Source organism: Nicotiana sylvestris, chromosome 7 (assembly GCF_000393655.2).
Source record: "Nicotiana sylvestris chromosome 7, ASM39365v2, whole genome shotgun sequence".
Lineage (NCBI taxonomy): Eukaryota > Viridiplantae > Streptophyta > Magnoliopsida > Solanales > Solanaceae > Nicotiana > Nicotiana sylvestris.
In genome coordinates, this window is record NC_091063.1 from 52686090 (window position 1) to 52701337 (window position 15248).

Sequence of the window (15248 nt, forward strand, 5' to 3'; positions counted from 1 at the left end):
CATTACTGGCCCTTCCACTAATTGAAGAGATTCCTAGGGAGACCGCACATCTAGTTCCCCCTCCGCTTTCATCAGATCAGGACTTGAGGAGTGCGGTGCATTTGTTGGCACAGTTGGTAGCTACCCAGCAATAGGTTAGGGAATATGCTAGAGGAGGACCTTCTGAGGGATATGGGAGTTCAAGGGTCCGAGAGTTTATTGTTTTGAGTCCCCCAGAGTTCATGGGGACAGATTAGAGGGAGGACCCATAGGATTTCATAGATCAACTTCATAGGATCTTTCGGGTTATGCATGCCATGGAGAAAGATGTAGTTGAGTTAGCAGCTTTTCGACTCCGAGATATAGCCATCCTTTGGTACGAGGGATGGGAAAGGTCCAGGGATATGATGCACCTCCTGCTATTTGGGAGAATTTTTCAGATGCCTTCATTGACCAGAACTTACCGCGAGAGATCCGACAGGCCCTAGTCAATCAGTTTTTAGCCCTCAAGCAGGGCAATGTGAGTGTTCAAGAGTTATATTGCCCTTGAACATATGCGCGAGTCTCAGGATAGTTATAGGCCCCAGTACTTCGAACGGCCATCTAGACCTCCGCTACCTCAGTCACAGGGTTACAGGTATGATCGTTATACTCAGTCAGGACTAGGTGAAAGCTTCCAGGCGTCAAGTTTGCAATGACAATAAGGATTGGGGTAGATATGGCCATTTTCGTCACGGTGTGCCATCTGCGGTAGAGGACACTTGGGCCAATGCCGAGCCGGTTTCGATGCTTGTTATACATGTGGACATCTAGGGCATATGATGCGAGATTGCCCAAATAGAGATTCTGGGGATATGACACAACCAGCAAATTCAGCAACAAGATCATCTATGTCCGTGCATCCTTCAGGGCGCGAGTCTCAATCTTCGGCTAGTAGAGGCGAGGCAGAGATAGAGGTTCTAGTTCAGGTGGTAACCAGAATCGTAGTTATGCGCTAGCGAGTCGACAGGACCAAGAGTCCTTACCAGACATTATGACAGGTTTGTTGACCATTTGCTCTCACGATGTTTATGCCTTGATAGACCCAGGATCTACTTTATCATGTATTACCCTATTTGTTGCAAGGAAATTCGATATAGTGCCTGAAATACTAAGTGATCCTTTTGTAGTATCTACACCTGTCAGAGAATCGATTATTGCTAGACGGGTTTACTAAGGTTGTACGGTGTCAGTTTGTGGTCATCAGACCTCAGCCGACCTAGTTGAGCTGGAGATGTTGAATTTTTATGCTATCATAGGTATGGACTGGTTGGTAGTTCGCTATGCCACAGTTGATTGTCGAGCAAAGATAACTAGATTTCATTTTCCGGGTAAGCCAGTCCTTGAATGGGTAGGTAATACAGCGATACCCAGAGGTAGGTTTATTTCCTATCTGAAGGCAAGGAAGATGATCGCCAAAAGGTGCATTTATCATATTGTGCAAGTTAGGGATGCAGATGCGGAGATACCTACACTTCAGTCTATTCTAGTAGTAAAAGAGTACGTGGATGTATTTCCAGATGAACTTCCAAGTATTCCCCCAGAGTGAGAGATGGATTTTGGCATAGATTTGCTTCCGGAAACTCAACCAATATACATCCCTCCGTATAGAATGGCACCTGCCGAATTGAAGGAGTTGAAGGAGCAGTTAAAAGATTTACTAGAGAAAGGTTTCACCAGGCCCAGTACTTCACCTTGGGGTGCACAAGTACTGTTTGTACGGAAGAAAGACGGCTCGCTGAGGATGTGTATCGATTATAGGCAACTGAACAAGGTAACTATCAAGAATAAATATCCACTTCCAAGGATCGATGACCTGTTTGATCAGTTGCAGGGGGCTAGATGCTTTTCAAAGATAGATTTGAGGTCGGGATACCACTAGGTCAGAGTCCGGGAGAAGGATATTCCTAAGACAGCCTACAGGACCCGATATGGCCACTTTGAGTTCCTTGTCATGTCCTTCGGGTTGACGAATGCACCTGCCATATTTATGGACTTGATGAACAGCCTATTTCAGCCATATTTAGACCTGTTCGTGATAGTCTTTATTGATGATGTTCTAGTTTATTCACGTTCAGATGATGAGCATGTGGACCACCTACGAGCGGTACTCCAAACCCTCCGCGATAATAAATTGTATGCTAATTTTTCTAAATGTGAGTTTTGGTTGAAGTCTGTAGCATTTTTGGGGAACATTGTATCTGATGGAGGTATAAAGGTAGACAATCAGAAGATTGATGCTGTGAAATCCTCGCTAAGACCTACCACTCCGACAAAGGTTCGTAGCTTTCTAGGCTTAGCAGGATACTACCGAAGGTTCGTAGAGTGTTTTTCTTCTCTTTTAGCACCATTAACAAAGTTGACACAGAAAGCAACTAAGTTTCAGTGGACAGAGGCATGTGAGCAAAGTTTCCAAGAGCTTAAGAACAAGTTGACCTCAACACCAGTTCTAGCACTTCCAGAGAGTCCAGATGGTTATGCAATGTATTGTAATGCCTCAGGTGTCGGGTTAGGATGTGTCCTAATGTAACATAGGAAGGTAATTGCATATGCTTCAAGGCAGTTAAGGAAGCACAAATAGAATTATCCGACCCACAACCTCGAGTTAGCTGCGGTTGTCCATGCACTTAAGATATGGCAGCATTATTTATATGGTGTTCATATTGATGTATTCACAGATCATAAAAGCCTGCAATATATATTCAAGCAAAAAGAGTTGAATTTGTGAAAGAGGCGATGGCTTGAGTTATTAAAAGATTACGATGTTAACATTCTCTACCATCCAAGGAAAGCTAATATGGTAGCAGATGCCTTAAGTCGTCGATCCATGGGTAGCTTATCTCATGTAGAGGCCTATAAAAGACAATTAACTTGAGAGATTCATCAATTGGCTTGTTTGGGGGTTCGGTTAGTAGACTTTGGCAATGGTGGAATTGTACTCCAAAATACTGCAAAATCATATCTCATAACTCAAGTAAAGGAGAGGCAGTATGAGGACCTAGAGTTGGTCAAGTTGAGAGAGCGAGTTCTGCAGCAAAAGAAGCCGTTTTAGAGCTCAAGGGAGATGAGGTTCTTAAATACAGGGGTCGTCTGTGTGTTCTAGATGTAGCAGGGCTACAAGACAGGATTATGTCAGAGGCACATTATTCATGGTATCTCATTCATCCTGGGTCAATGAAGATGTATCATGACATCAAGGACGTGTATTGGTGGAACGATATGAATAAGAACATTGTTGAGTATATTGCTCAGTGTCCTAGTTGCTAGTAGGTGAAGATAGAGCACCAGAAGTCTGAAGGGCTAATGCAGACTATAGAGATCCCGACATGAAAATGGGAGGCGATAAACATGGACTTTATCACGGGTATACCTCATTCTCGTCGTAAGTTCGATTCCATATGGGTGATAGTCGATAGGCTCACAAAATCAGCTCATTTCCTACCGGTCAGATCTACATATACAGTAGAAGATTAAGCAAAGTTGTATATTAAAGAGATAGTGCGACTACACGGAGTACCAATATCTATTATATCTGACCGTGGGCCCCAGTTTACAACACATTTTTGGAGGTCATTTCAGAAAGGTTTAGGGACTCAAGTGAATCTTAGCACAACTTTTCATTCATAAACTGATGGAAAGGCCGAGCACACAATTTAGACACTCGAGGATATATTACGAGCATGTGTGCTGGATTTTAAAAGAAGTTGGGATGGACATCTACCTCTTATCGAGTTTACATATAATAACAATTACCACTCCAGTATCCAGATGTCTCCATAAGAGACTTTGTATAGGCGTAAGTGTAGATGTCCTATAGGGTGGTTTGATGTTGGAGAACCTGTGTTACATGGGCCAAACCTGGTTCAGCTGGCCATAGAAAAAATAAAGCTTATCCGGGAGCGACTTTTGACTGTTCAGAGTCATCAGAAATCATATTCTAACGTGCGATGATGAGATTTAGAGTTCGGGGTTAATGACTGGGTATTCTTAAAGGTGTCATCTATGAAGGGTGTGATGAGGTTTGGCAAGAAAGACAAACTTAGCCCACAGTATATTGGGCCATATAAGTTCATTTAGAGAGTTGGCCAAGTAAATTATGAGTTAGAATTGCCCTCAGAATTGGAGTCTTTCTATCCGGTATTTCACGTATTTATGTTACGAAAATGCATTGGCGATCATACCCGAGTGGTGCCCATGGATGATGTACAGATTATGAGGACTTGTCATACAAGGAAATTATGGTTTCCATCCTAGACCAACAAATCCGTAAGCTACGAAATAAGGAAATAACATCCGTAAAGGTTTTATGGAGAAGCAAGAAGATGGAAGAGATAATGTGGGAAGCAGAGGAAGAAATAAAGTCTAAATACACCCACCTATTTCAAACTGAAGATATGGCTCGAGGTGGGATACCTCAGCACAGCTCTATTTAGGCCAGTAGGTCATCAAGTAAGCTCTTATTGTTGACTTTCAGAATTTATAATAGACAGATGTGTGAGGCCAAGTATGGCATGTATAGCATGTTTTCTGGATGCGTGCAGGGTGGTTTTAGTCTAGTGTACGGAGGAGACTCTGGCAAAAAAAATTCTAAAGTATCTAAGAGTAGACATACGAGGACGAATGTTTCTAAGGGGGGAAGGATGTTACATCTCTCACTTTTTGTACGTTAAAGTTTCGTCTTTAGTTAATTAACGTAGACTCGGGGATGAGATTTTCTTGAGATTATAAGCATTATGCTATTTTTTTTTTTTGGTTAATGCATTATGATATTTCAAATACATGATGAGTAAATTCGTGAAGGATAGAAGGTAAGCAAATAGAAGAAAAAAGTTTCGTTGAAGGTTGCCAATTTGGGATAAAATACGGGCCGAGCGATAATAACCGATATTTATTGACTAGTACTATGCAAGGTACCATATGACCGTGATAGTATGATGTATAAAGTGTATTAAAAATAAATAAATAGAATTTTAAGTAATTTGAGACAATTCTTAATTATGTGGGTAATTGATTAATTATCGGGTAGCAGGATATTACCTAATTAATAACTAAATTATGAGATAAGACAACCCCTCCCCCCCCTCCGGTCATTCTTTCAACCAAAAATCCAACGTTAGCAAGCTTTCAACCAAAACTTACAACCAGAACATCTTCAACCAAAACTTTCAACCAGAACATTAGCAAGCTTTCAACAAAACATCTTTCAACCAAAATCCAACGAGAATTATTGGAAGCTTAACAACGTACGAATATTGCAGTTCTAAAGGAGTGTGGTGTAATCTTTTCCAAGAATATGATATGGATTTCCCCTACTCCAGGTTTGTTAAGGCTAAGCCCTTCTTTCATTTTGGCACGGTCTCGTAATTACACGAGTTTGAGAACGAAGTATAAAGAAAATTCATATCCCGGAATTTACGCATATTTTTTCTAGTTTTGTAAGTTACAATATTCCCTTTATTGGGACTTCATATTTATTTGAGTATTTCCTTTTTTCCAATAAAGAGAGCAGAGAGTTTATATATACAGTATTACAATATTTTCATTACCATCGAGCTATAATCGATGGGAAGGCCCCTATTGGGCAACCTCTAATCAGATGATAAGTTATATACCGAGCCTACTGTGGTTGAGCGCCTATGAGCGAGCCCAGTTGGCCGACATACAGAGCCTAGTATGGCCGAGCGCCTATGAGCGAGCCTACTACAACGAAGTAGTTTTATATATATATATATATATATATATATATATACACCGAGCCTTATAAGGCCGGACATCTATTTTACTTATTATATTAAGAGAATTGACTCAGTATTAGCAGGAAAGCATATGTTCAGATTATCAGTTCAGTTTCAGCTTTCTGTATATTGTCTTATATCCTCGATACATTATTTCGTATTGACGTCCTTTTCTAGGGGCGCTGCATTTCATGCGTGCAGGTTCTGACAAACAGACAGGTAGACCTCCTCAGTAGGTGTTGCCCGAGTTCAACTTTATCGGTAAGCTCCCCGTCCTTCAGAGTTGACGGGTCTAGAAGTTTTGTGTACATCTTGTGTATATATGTAGATAGGTTATGGGTAGGTCTGGGCCCTATTCCGATCACAGTCCATCTATCAGTAGAGGGTTGTAGACATATCCTATCAGTTAGTGCAGTATGTTGGGCTTGTAGGCCCTGTACGCATATTTTGTTGGCTTGTCAGTTATAGTAGTTATGACGGCCTTGCCGGCCCAGCTTTATGTTGACATTTAGTCAGTGTTAGTCTCTATTCAGCTTTATATTTTGCTTCGCAAATTGTCTTGTTATGTGACCCCTGGCCAAAGTATGACATAATATGTCCAGAGTTCTCGAGCTGCAAGTTGGTACGCAAGGATGTGTGAAGCATTGGGTGCCGGTCTCGCCCCCAGGGTCGGGCGTGACAGAGCACCTGAGTCATTTTTATTTACTGATTGGGTAACATTGTACTAGATTAGCTTTTAAACATTAGATTTTCTTAACTTAATCAAGTATTATGAATTCTATCTTAGTTTCTTCCTTAATTTTTACATTTTTTATGAGTAGCTAAACCCGTAGCTGGGGTTGTGACCCAATCCTAGTATGGGTACTTAATGGGTGATTGATTTAGGGCTTATTTATGATTGTGTATATGATACTTAGCCTAGTTCTTGCTTGAATTTGAGAATTGATGGTTGCAAATATTGATTCATGCCTAATTGACTTAGTCACTACTTGAGAAAGAAAGACTAAGTCTAGGAAAACTTGGCTAATAAGAAATTTGGGTGAACTCAAGAAATTGATAGCCCCAATTAAAAGGTTAAATCTAGAGATAGTAAGATCCGACTTGAGCATATATCACTTGTTTTGTGAAATACCCATTTGGACTTGAGAAAGCCAAATTGGGCAAAATCACTCAAACTACCGAGAGATATAGAGTGAGTAATCGCGTTTGATTGCAATATTGTATCCCGATCAACCAAACATTCCCTAAAGCTCTCAACCCGTTAGGTATCTATCTAGGCGAAAGTTACAACCCTAGATCTTTTATAACCTGAAAAACAATAATACCAAAAACATTGTCTCTTAGCTTTTCAATCACAAGCATTTAGCATGCAAACTAGAAGTAGAAAAGAAACAATTGAATATGTGGAAGTGCAATCTTGGGCACGTCATACACTAGACTAGGTATATACTTAATCCCACAGAAAGCTCTCTGTAGAATTGACCCCGACTCATGTTGGGAATTTATAATTACATCGATCGCCTCACAATCCCAATTAGTGGTGTGAGTTTTGGTGACATCACAGACCGAACAAGAAGAACCTCAACACGTCATTAACATGATAATTGGAGGGGTTGATATTCCCCAAGGGCCAATGATAAAGCGCACTAAAGTATCCATCACGAGGGAAAAGCTCACCCGAGATTACATCCCGGAGGGAACCATTTTGTTCAGCGATGAGGATGCCGAGGGTACCGCACAACCTCATAATGATGCACTGGTAATATTCGTACTTATCAATAAGTCTCAAATTAAATGTGTGTTGTTTAATCCGGGTGGCCATGGGTTCATAACATGAGGGCGGTACCCTCAACACTAAACTAAAGTTTCCTACACTAGGAGGAATCAAGATGGTCTACGGAGAGCAGCCAGCCGCAAAGGAAATATTTGAATTCGACGAGGTGATCTCGCTGCCCGTGGTCTCGACATCAAAGAACACGGAGCCGACCAGGAAAGAAGAAATTAAATAGAAATCACTGACATCGTCTTCGACCGAGCCAAAAGAGCGAGGAGTAGACGAGGAGGATGATTACAGAGTTCCTAGATCGTTCATAGCTCCTAATGACACCAAATCGACGGTCGATGAGCTGGAGTAAGTCATATTGATTGAAAACTTACCCGATCAGAAGGTATACCTGGGCACGGGGTTAACTCCCGAGATCAGGAGAAAACTCATTGAATTTCTTATAGCTAACATGGATTGTTTTGCTTGGTCCCATCTTCACATGATAGGGATCCCGCCGGAGGTAACCATTCATAAGCTAAAGCTGAACCCGAAATTCCATCTAGTTAAGCAGAAAAGGAGATACAGTCCGAGTTTAAGCATACATTCATCAAGGACGAGGTATCTAAGCTCCTTAAAATAGGATCCATTTGAGAAGTTAAATATCTAGGCTGGTTAGCTAACGTAGTGGTAGTACCTAAAAAAGGAAATAAGTTTAGAATGTGTGTGGATTATAAAGATCTGAATAAGTCATGCCCTAAGGATTCTTTTCCTTTGCCTACTACTGATCGGATGATCGACGCAATGGCGGGGCATGAGATACTCAGTTTTCTCGATGCATATTCCGGGTACAACCAAATTCGGATGGACCCGGGCGATCAAGAAAAGACTTCCTTTATCACTAATTCGGCACCTATTGTTATAACATGATACCATTTGGATTAAAGAACGCTGGTGCAACCTATCAACGCCTAGCAAACCGGATTTGGAGTCGGATCCGGTAAATAGATAGGAAAATCAATGGAAGTTTATATTGACGACATGTTGGTCAAGTCCCTGCAAGTAGAGCACCATTTGAAACATTTACAGGAAACCTCTGACATATTGAAGAAATATAATATGAAGTTGAACCTGGAAAAGTACGCATTCGGAGTCGAATCCGAAAAATTCCTCGAGTTCATGTTATTCAATCGAGGGATAGAGATCAATCTCGACAAAAATAAAGCCATAGAAGACATCAACATGGTAGACAATGTCAAGGCCATTCAGAGACTAACCGGGCGTATAACCGCCCAGGGCCGGTTTATTTCAAGGTCCTTGGACAAAAACCATCGGTTCTTCTCACTGCTCCAGAAGAAGAATGACTTTTCCTGGACTCCGAAATGCCAACAAGCTTTGGAAGAACTCAAATGGTACCTTTTGAGTCCGCCCCTGCTCCACACTCCAAAGGCGGATGAACAGATGTACCTTTACTTGGCGGTTTCCAAAGTGGCGGAAAGTGGAGTCTTGGTCCTGGAAGAGGAAGGTACGCAATTTCCTATTTACTATGTTAGCAGAACTCTAGACGAGGTCGAAACAAGGTATTCTCACCTGAAAAAATTGGCGCTTGCTTTGTTAAGCACCTCTAGAAAGTTAAAATCATACTTTCAATGCCACCATATGTGTCGTAACCTCTTACCCACTGAGGAACATCGGGCACAAACCCAAGCTTTCGGACCGGTTGGCCAAATGGAACGTCAAAATCAGCGGGTACGATATCAATTATCTACCCCGAATCGCCATAAAATCTCAAATTTTGGCAGACTTCGCGGCCGAATTTATGCAGGACTCAGTGCCCGAAGTCGAAAGGGAATTATTGCTAATCGTAGAGACTACCTCGGGAATTTGGACCCTTTTCACGGACGGTACCTCGAACGCAAAGGGGTCCGGGCTCAGTATCGTGTTGAAATCACCTACGTGGAATGTAGTTAGGCAGTCTATTAGAACTGCGAAATTGACTAAAAATGAGGCCGAGTATGAGGCCATGATTGTAGGTATCGAATTGGCTAAAAGCCTTGGGGCCGAGGTGATCAAAGCTAAGTGTGATTCCCTCTTCATGGTAAATTAAGTCAATATGACGTTCGAAGTGAAAGAGGAACAAATGCGAAGGTATTTATACAAGTTACAGGTAATGCTGCATCAATTTAGGAAATGTACCCTACAACACATTCGCCAAGATCAGAACAGTGAGGCTGATGCTTTGACTAACTTGGGGTCATCGGTTGATGATGATAAATTCAATTCGGGAACAGTCGTACAACTCATGAAGTCAGTGATAGAAGAAGCCACACCGAAGTAAACTCAACAAGTTTAACCTGGGATTAGAGGAACAAGTACATAGACCACTTGAAGACTGGGAAATTGCCCTTAGATCCCAAAGAATCGAGAGCCATACGTACCAAGGCTGCCAGATTTAGCTTCGTCGAAGGGGCATTGTTTAGGAGAATGTTCGATAGCCCACTAACCAGATGCTTGGGACCGGGAGATACTGAATACGCCTTGAGAGAAGTTCATGAAGGCACTTGTGGGAACCATTCGGGGGGCAGAGTCTTTGATTCGAAAACTAATCAGGGTCGGCTACTAATGGACTAAAATGGAGAAAAATGCGAAGGACTTTGTACGATAATGTGGCGATTGCCAGAGACACGCACCGATGATTCATCAACTGGGAGAGCTACTCAACTCTGTCCTGTCCCCGTGGCCGTTTATGAAGCAGGGAATGGACATCGCCGGTCCCCTACTGTGGGCACCCGATAAAGTTCAATTCATACTATTTATGACTGATTATTTTTCAAAATGGATCGAAGCTCAAGCGTTCGAAAAGGTCTGGGATAAAGAAGTTATTAACTTCATCGGGGACCATATAATATGTCGATTTGGGATATCGGCCGAGGTCGTGTGCTATAATGGGAAACAATTCATCGGCAGCAAGATAAATAATTTTTTTAAAGATCACAAGATTAAGAAGATACTATCAACAGCTTACCACCCTAGTAGGAACGGATAGGCGGAATAAACAAATAAGACCATACTTCAAACCCTAAAAAAGAGGTTGACCGATGCCAAAGGGAAATGGAAGGAAATCCTGCCCGAAGTCCTGTGGGCATATCATACGTCATCGAAGTCTAGTACCGGGGCCATTCCATCTTCGTTCATCTATGGGGCCAAATCCTTAATACCAGTCGAAGTTGGAGAACCGAGCATCAGGTTCCAATATGTGACTGAAGAGTTAAATGGCGAGGCCATGATCACGAGTCTGGAACTATTGGATGAAAGGCGTAAGGCCGCCCTAATCTGATTGGTTGTCCAAAAACAGCGGATAGAAAGATACTATAATGGAAGAGCCAACCTCTGACACTTCAAGATCGGGTACTTGGTATTGAGGAAAGTAACATTACACACCCGGAACCCGAATGAGGGGAAGTTGGGACCGAATTGGGAAGGACCATATCGTGTCATCAGAATTACTAGCAAAGACTCATACAAACTCGTAGTAGGAAATGGTGTGCAACTACCGAACAACTGGATCACGACACACTTAAAGCGGTACTACTGCTAAGGTACGATCTCAATTGCTCTTTAATCATGTTATGAATTAAACTAACACTTGCAGGCAACAACCAAGGATAAATGTGGCTATTAGATCTAAAAGCACGCGTGGCACTCTTTTTTCCTTGAACCGGTTTTGTCCCAAAATAGGTTTTTTTGATAAGGTTTTTAACGAGGCAACAGTAAAATATGCTAACTTAGATTCAAAGACCGGTCTCAAACTAGAGTCAATGATGGTTCACTTCATGTCAATAATATACGATCCCTCTCAAGATCGACCTCAAATATTGGGGGTCATTACCCTCAGATTAAGGTTTTAGCAAGGAAAAAGGAAAAACTTTGTATGCTAGAAGCTAAGGCTTGGTGGTTAGGATTTACTGTAAGGGCCAAACAATCGTATGAACCGTGCTCACATAGTCCACTCTAGTCGATACAAGTTTTTATGCGCTTTCGATCATGTACTTTACACGTTGAGAAATGAAATAAAGTTTCAACTTGCTATCGCACATTTTCTTGCCTCTTAAATTTCGGATCCCAAGAGCCCATGAGATACCCCTACTAGGGGACTATCGAGCCCAAGGGATACCCCTATTCGGGGACTGTCGTCTGAAGAAAGTTTGGACAACTCGAGCTACCAGATCCCGGAGGCACCAAACCTATTAGGCAGTGTCCAAATACAAAAGGCTACGACCACCCGAAAAATGGCTCAGAGACATCTGAAGCCCGTACTCAAAAAGTAAGGCCTTTAAAAGAAATCGAAACCTGCTAAAAGGTTACCCTCAGCAAAAGCATCCTCTAAAATCACTTAAGCATCTTGAAAAAATATTCGGTCACACCGAGTTTTCAAAGCCTCGAGCAAATAAAGTTATATTGAGGACGGGCTCTGTTCGGACCTTTGAAAAACGACCGCCCCATGACTACATTTGATTCTATGCTAAGGCATTAAAAACATTAACATGAATAGAAATGATGAAATGATGCTGGAAAAGTAAAGACACAATCTTGACAGAAAAGAAAAATTTCATATATATATTCAGAAATATATTTACAAAGGCCCAATAAAAATGGACTCAAAATAAACAAAAAAATATACACGAGACAAAAACTTAAAAAGTACTAAGGCATCTACGCCTGGTCTTCACCAGGGGTCGACTCGTCACCAGAACCATCGGAACCCTCGGCATCTTTAGGCTCGTAAAGCTCCTTCGCCTCCATCTCGAGCTTTTTGGCTTCCTCGATCTCAGCCGACAAGTCAAAACCTCGAGCATGAATCTCTTCGAGGGTCTCTCATTGGGACACCCACTTCATATATTCGGCCTTTGCCTTCACGCAGGTCTTGGTTGCCTCCACATCGACCTTGTATTGGACACCATTTCTTCGGCATCAGCAGAGGTCGTGTCCAATTTGGACTTCACAGCCTCGTATTCTCTATCGATGGCGTCCTACTCTGCGATGGCTGAGCTCAGCTGTGCTCGAAGATCATCATTTAGTTGAGACCATTTGTCAGCTTTGTTCTTCGCCACCTAGAGTTGGTTCTCAACTGATGCCAGCTCTGCCTTAGCGGTTTCCTTCTCGCAATCCAGCAGGTCCATTTTGCTTTTCCACCCGTCGGCCACGGCCTGGACCTCGTTCATTTTGGCTTGTAGCTGATCGGTCAGGTCGATCTTCTATTGGACCTGCAAGGTTGTGTTGTTAGTCACCACAACTAGCTCCTCGCTTATAGCTTCAAAGACTTTTACCTTTTCAACCAGGTCGGCATGTTCCCGCTTCAGGGTTGAAGGTTCCTTCTAAACCCTGTCCAGCTCAGCCTGAAGGTCCTTGACAACCCCGTCCTGTTGCTCACTAAGATGCATGTACATATCTTTCTTTCGTACTTGCTCTTTGAGCTCGAACTCGAGCTGGTTGATTTCCAAGCAGGTACTGGAGGAAGCTCTCATGGTGAAGCACCGAGGCCTATAAAATAATGAAAACGGTAAGAGACATCAAAACTTTAGCAAAATTCACAAGGGAGTGTAAAAGTGTTGATGCCTTACCTGGTTCAACGCTTGTTGTGCCTCATTGAAGAGACTTGGAGCCCTCACCTCATTCATCTTTGCCTGGTCCTCCTCGGTCACCAGGCATTAAAAGTAGCTGATTATGCCCACCGGAGCGGATAAAAACCCAAGCATTCTCCGGGATCGTAAGAATAACTATTCTCTTACGGTTGGGGTCCACACTTAATGCGGGGAACTGCTTTACCAGTTGTGGGCTTGAACTCGACCCGCCAGTTTCCGAGGGTACATCCTTCTTCGAGATCTCCAAGTCACCCAACTCGGAAAAATCTTCCAAAGTGGACAACTTCACGCTATTGAAGAAGGAATGGAGAGGATCGTCTGCATCGTGAACCCCTTCGCTTGACTTTTCCTTGACCACTTGGACCTCTTCAAGCATGGACTTAGTGTAGGAGTGTGTCTCGATGATGTCTATCACACCGGTTGCCTCCTTTAGAACAGAAACGGCTTCTCGGGAGGTCACAACCTCCATCTCTACTTCAACCTCTCGAGTCGAAAGGGGATAGGCCTCGTGGCTCCTTTCCTCGGTTGCCGCTTGCTCCCCGGTAGGGGTCAATCCATGAACAACAAAGATGTCATCTTCTTCAGATTCATCCATGAGCCGGCGAAGCGAGTCAAAGTTCGGTACCCGGGACTTAGTATTCTTCTTGGGCTTACGAGCCCGGGAAGCCGCCCTATTTTTTGGTTTCACCTTGGGATCCGGGGAGCCCGATGACTTTTTTTTCCTTTTTTTCTCCCTCGCGGCAGCCCCAGGCTATCCCATAACAAAGGGATCAACGGATAAGGACGCATCCTCGTCTCCTTCCAGCGGCCTAAGTTCGGTGGTCTTAGGCAAACCTGCGAAGGAAAGAGAAAAGGTAAACATTATGTATGTTTGGGGCATAATAATTGTTGAAATTGTCAAATATCCCACATCGGTGGTTGACAATTTTGTTTGGGATTTTTCCCTATAAAATGAGGCCTAATGTTTAGGATTTAAACACACCTCTCATTTGCCTTCTTATCTTCTTAAGGCATTTGTATCTTCTTTCTTTAGTATTATTTCACTTGTATTTTTGGAGCGGAATAAAATATTGGTTGTGTCCGAGGTAGGCAAAATTGGCCGAACCTCATAAATTCTGGTGTTCCTTTTATTGTTGCTTTATTGTCTTATTTATTATTTGGTGGCTGCCATAATTTTTGGTATAGTAGTTGTGACTCATTCACACTATATACATTTGGCTTCCGCAACAATAATAACTATTCAGAGGAGAGCCTTACCATGAGAACATGCCTCCTATTTGCCCTTTGAAAGTTTGCACCACGCGCGCTCGAAGTATGACGTCTGTTTGCAGATTCCTGCGATCCACTCCTTGAGTTAGGGGACTAATTGGGAACCCCTGAAACAGCTGCACAACCATAAATACTGATGATATGAAAGGAAATAAAGGAAAATTAACACTTAAGGAAAGACTACACTTACGAGATGCATTCCACTTCTCGAGAAATGGCAGGAACTCGAGAGGGATCAGATCTTCAGCTTTTACCCAAACAAAGCGTCCCTACCAGCCTCGGTCTCGATCCTCATCGATACTCAAAAAGGGAGCCTTGCTGGCCCGACAAACGAGCTTGATTAGTCCTCCTTAGAAAATTTGGGGACTGTAAAAACGAAGTAGGTGGTTGAAGGTAAACCGAGGAGATTCGGTGTTATTTACAAAATAACGTAGGAGGATCACGATCCTTTAAAAAGATGAGTGGATTTGCCTGAGGCACACCTCGCACCTCTTATAAAAGGCCAAAACTATTGGGTCTACTGGGCCCAGCGTGATCGGGTACGTATAAAACTTAACCCCTCCACATGGGTAGTAATATCGTCCTTAGGATGGGGGACTACCACGTCCTTGCCTTCCCATTCACAGTCCTCTCGAACTATAGGAAGTGTATCTTCGGTAATGGAGAATATGTATCTCCATGCTCCTTCACCTCGGTCTTGTTTGGCTGAGGCTTCTCGATCTTGAAGTCTTCCCCGATTGAGCATCCCCCGTGTATAAAGCTTTTTATGAGGGGCTCTGGGGCCGCTTCGCGAGCAACCGCCTCGGCATATGTGAAAAGGTG

General features: G+C 42.7%; 1 protein-coding gene across 1 annotated transcript; it reads left to right on the forward strand.

The window, feature by feature from the left end:
* The first annotated feature begins 1630 nt into the window (after positions 1–1630).
* Positions 1631–2548, forward strand: LOC138873137 (uncharacterized mitochondrial protein AtMg00860-like). The gene is made up of 2 exons (XM_070151575.1): positions 1631–1792; positions 2192–2548. The coding sequence occupies exons 1-2, from the start codon at positions 1631–1633 to the stop codon at positions 2546–2548; spliced, it is 519 nt and encodes a 172-aa protein (XP_070007676.1).
* Positions 2549–15248: the final 12700 nt, after the last annotated feature.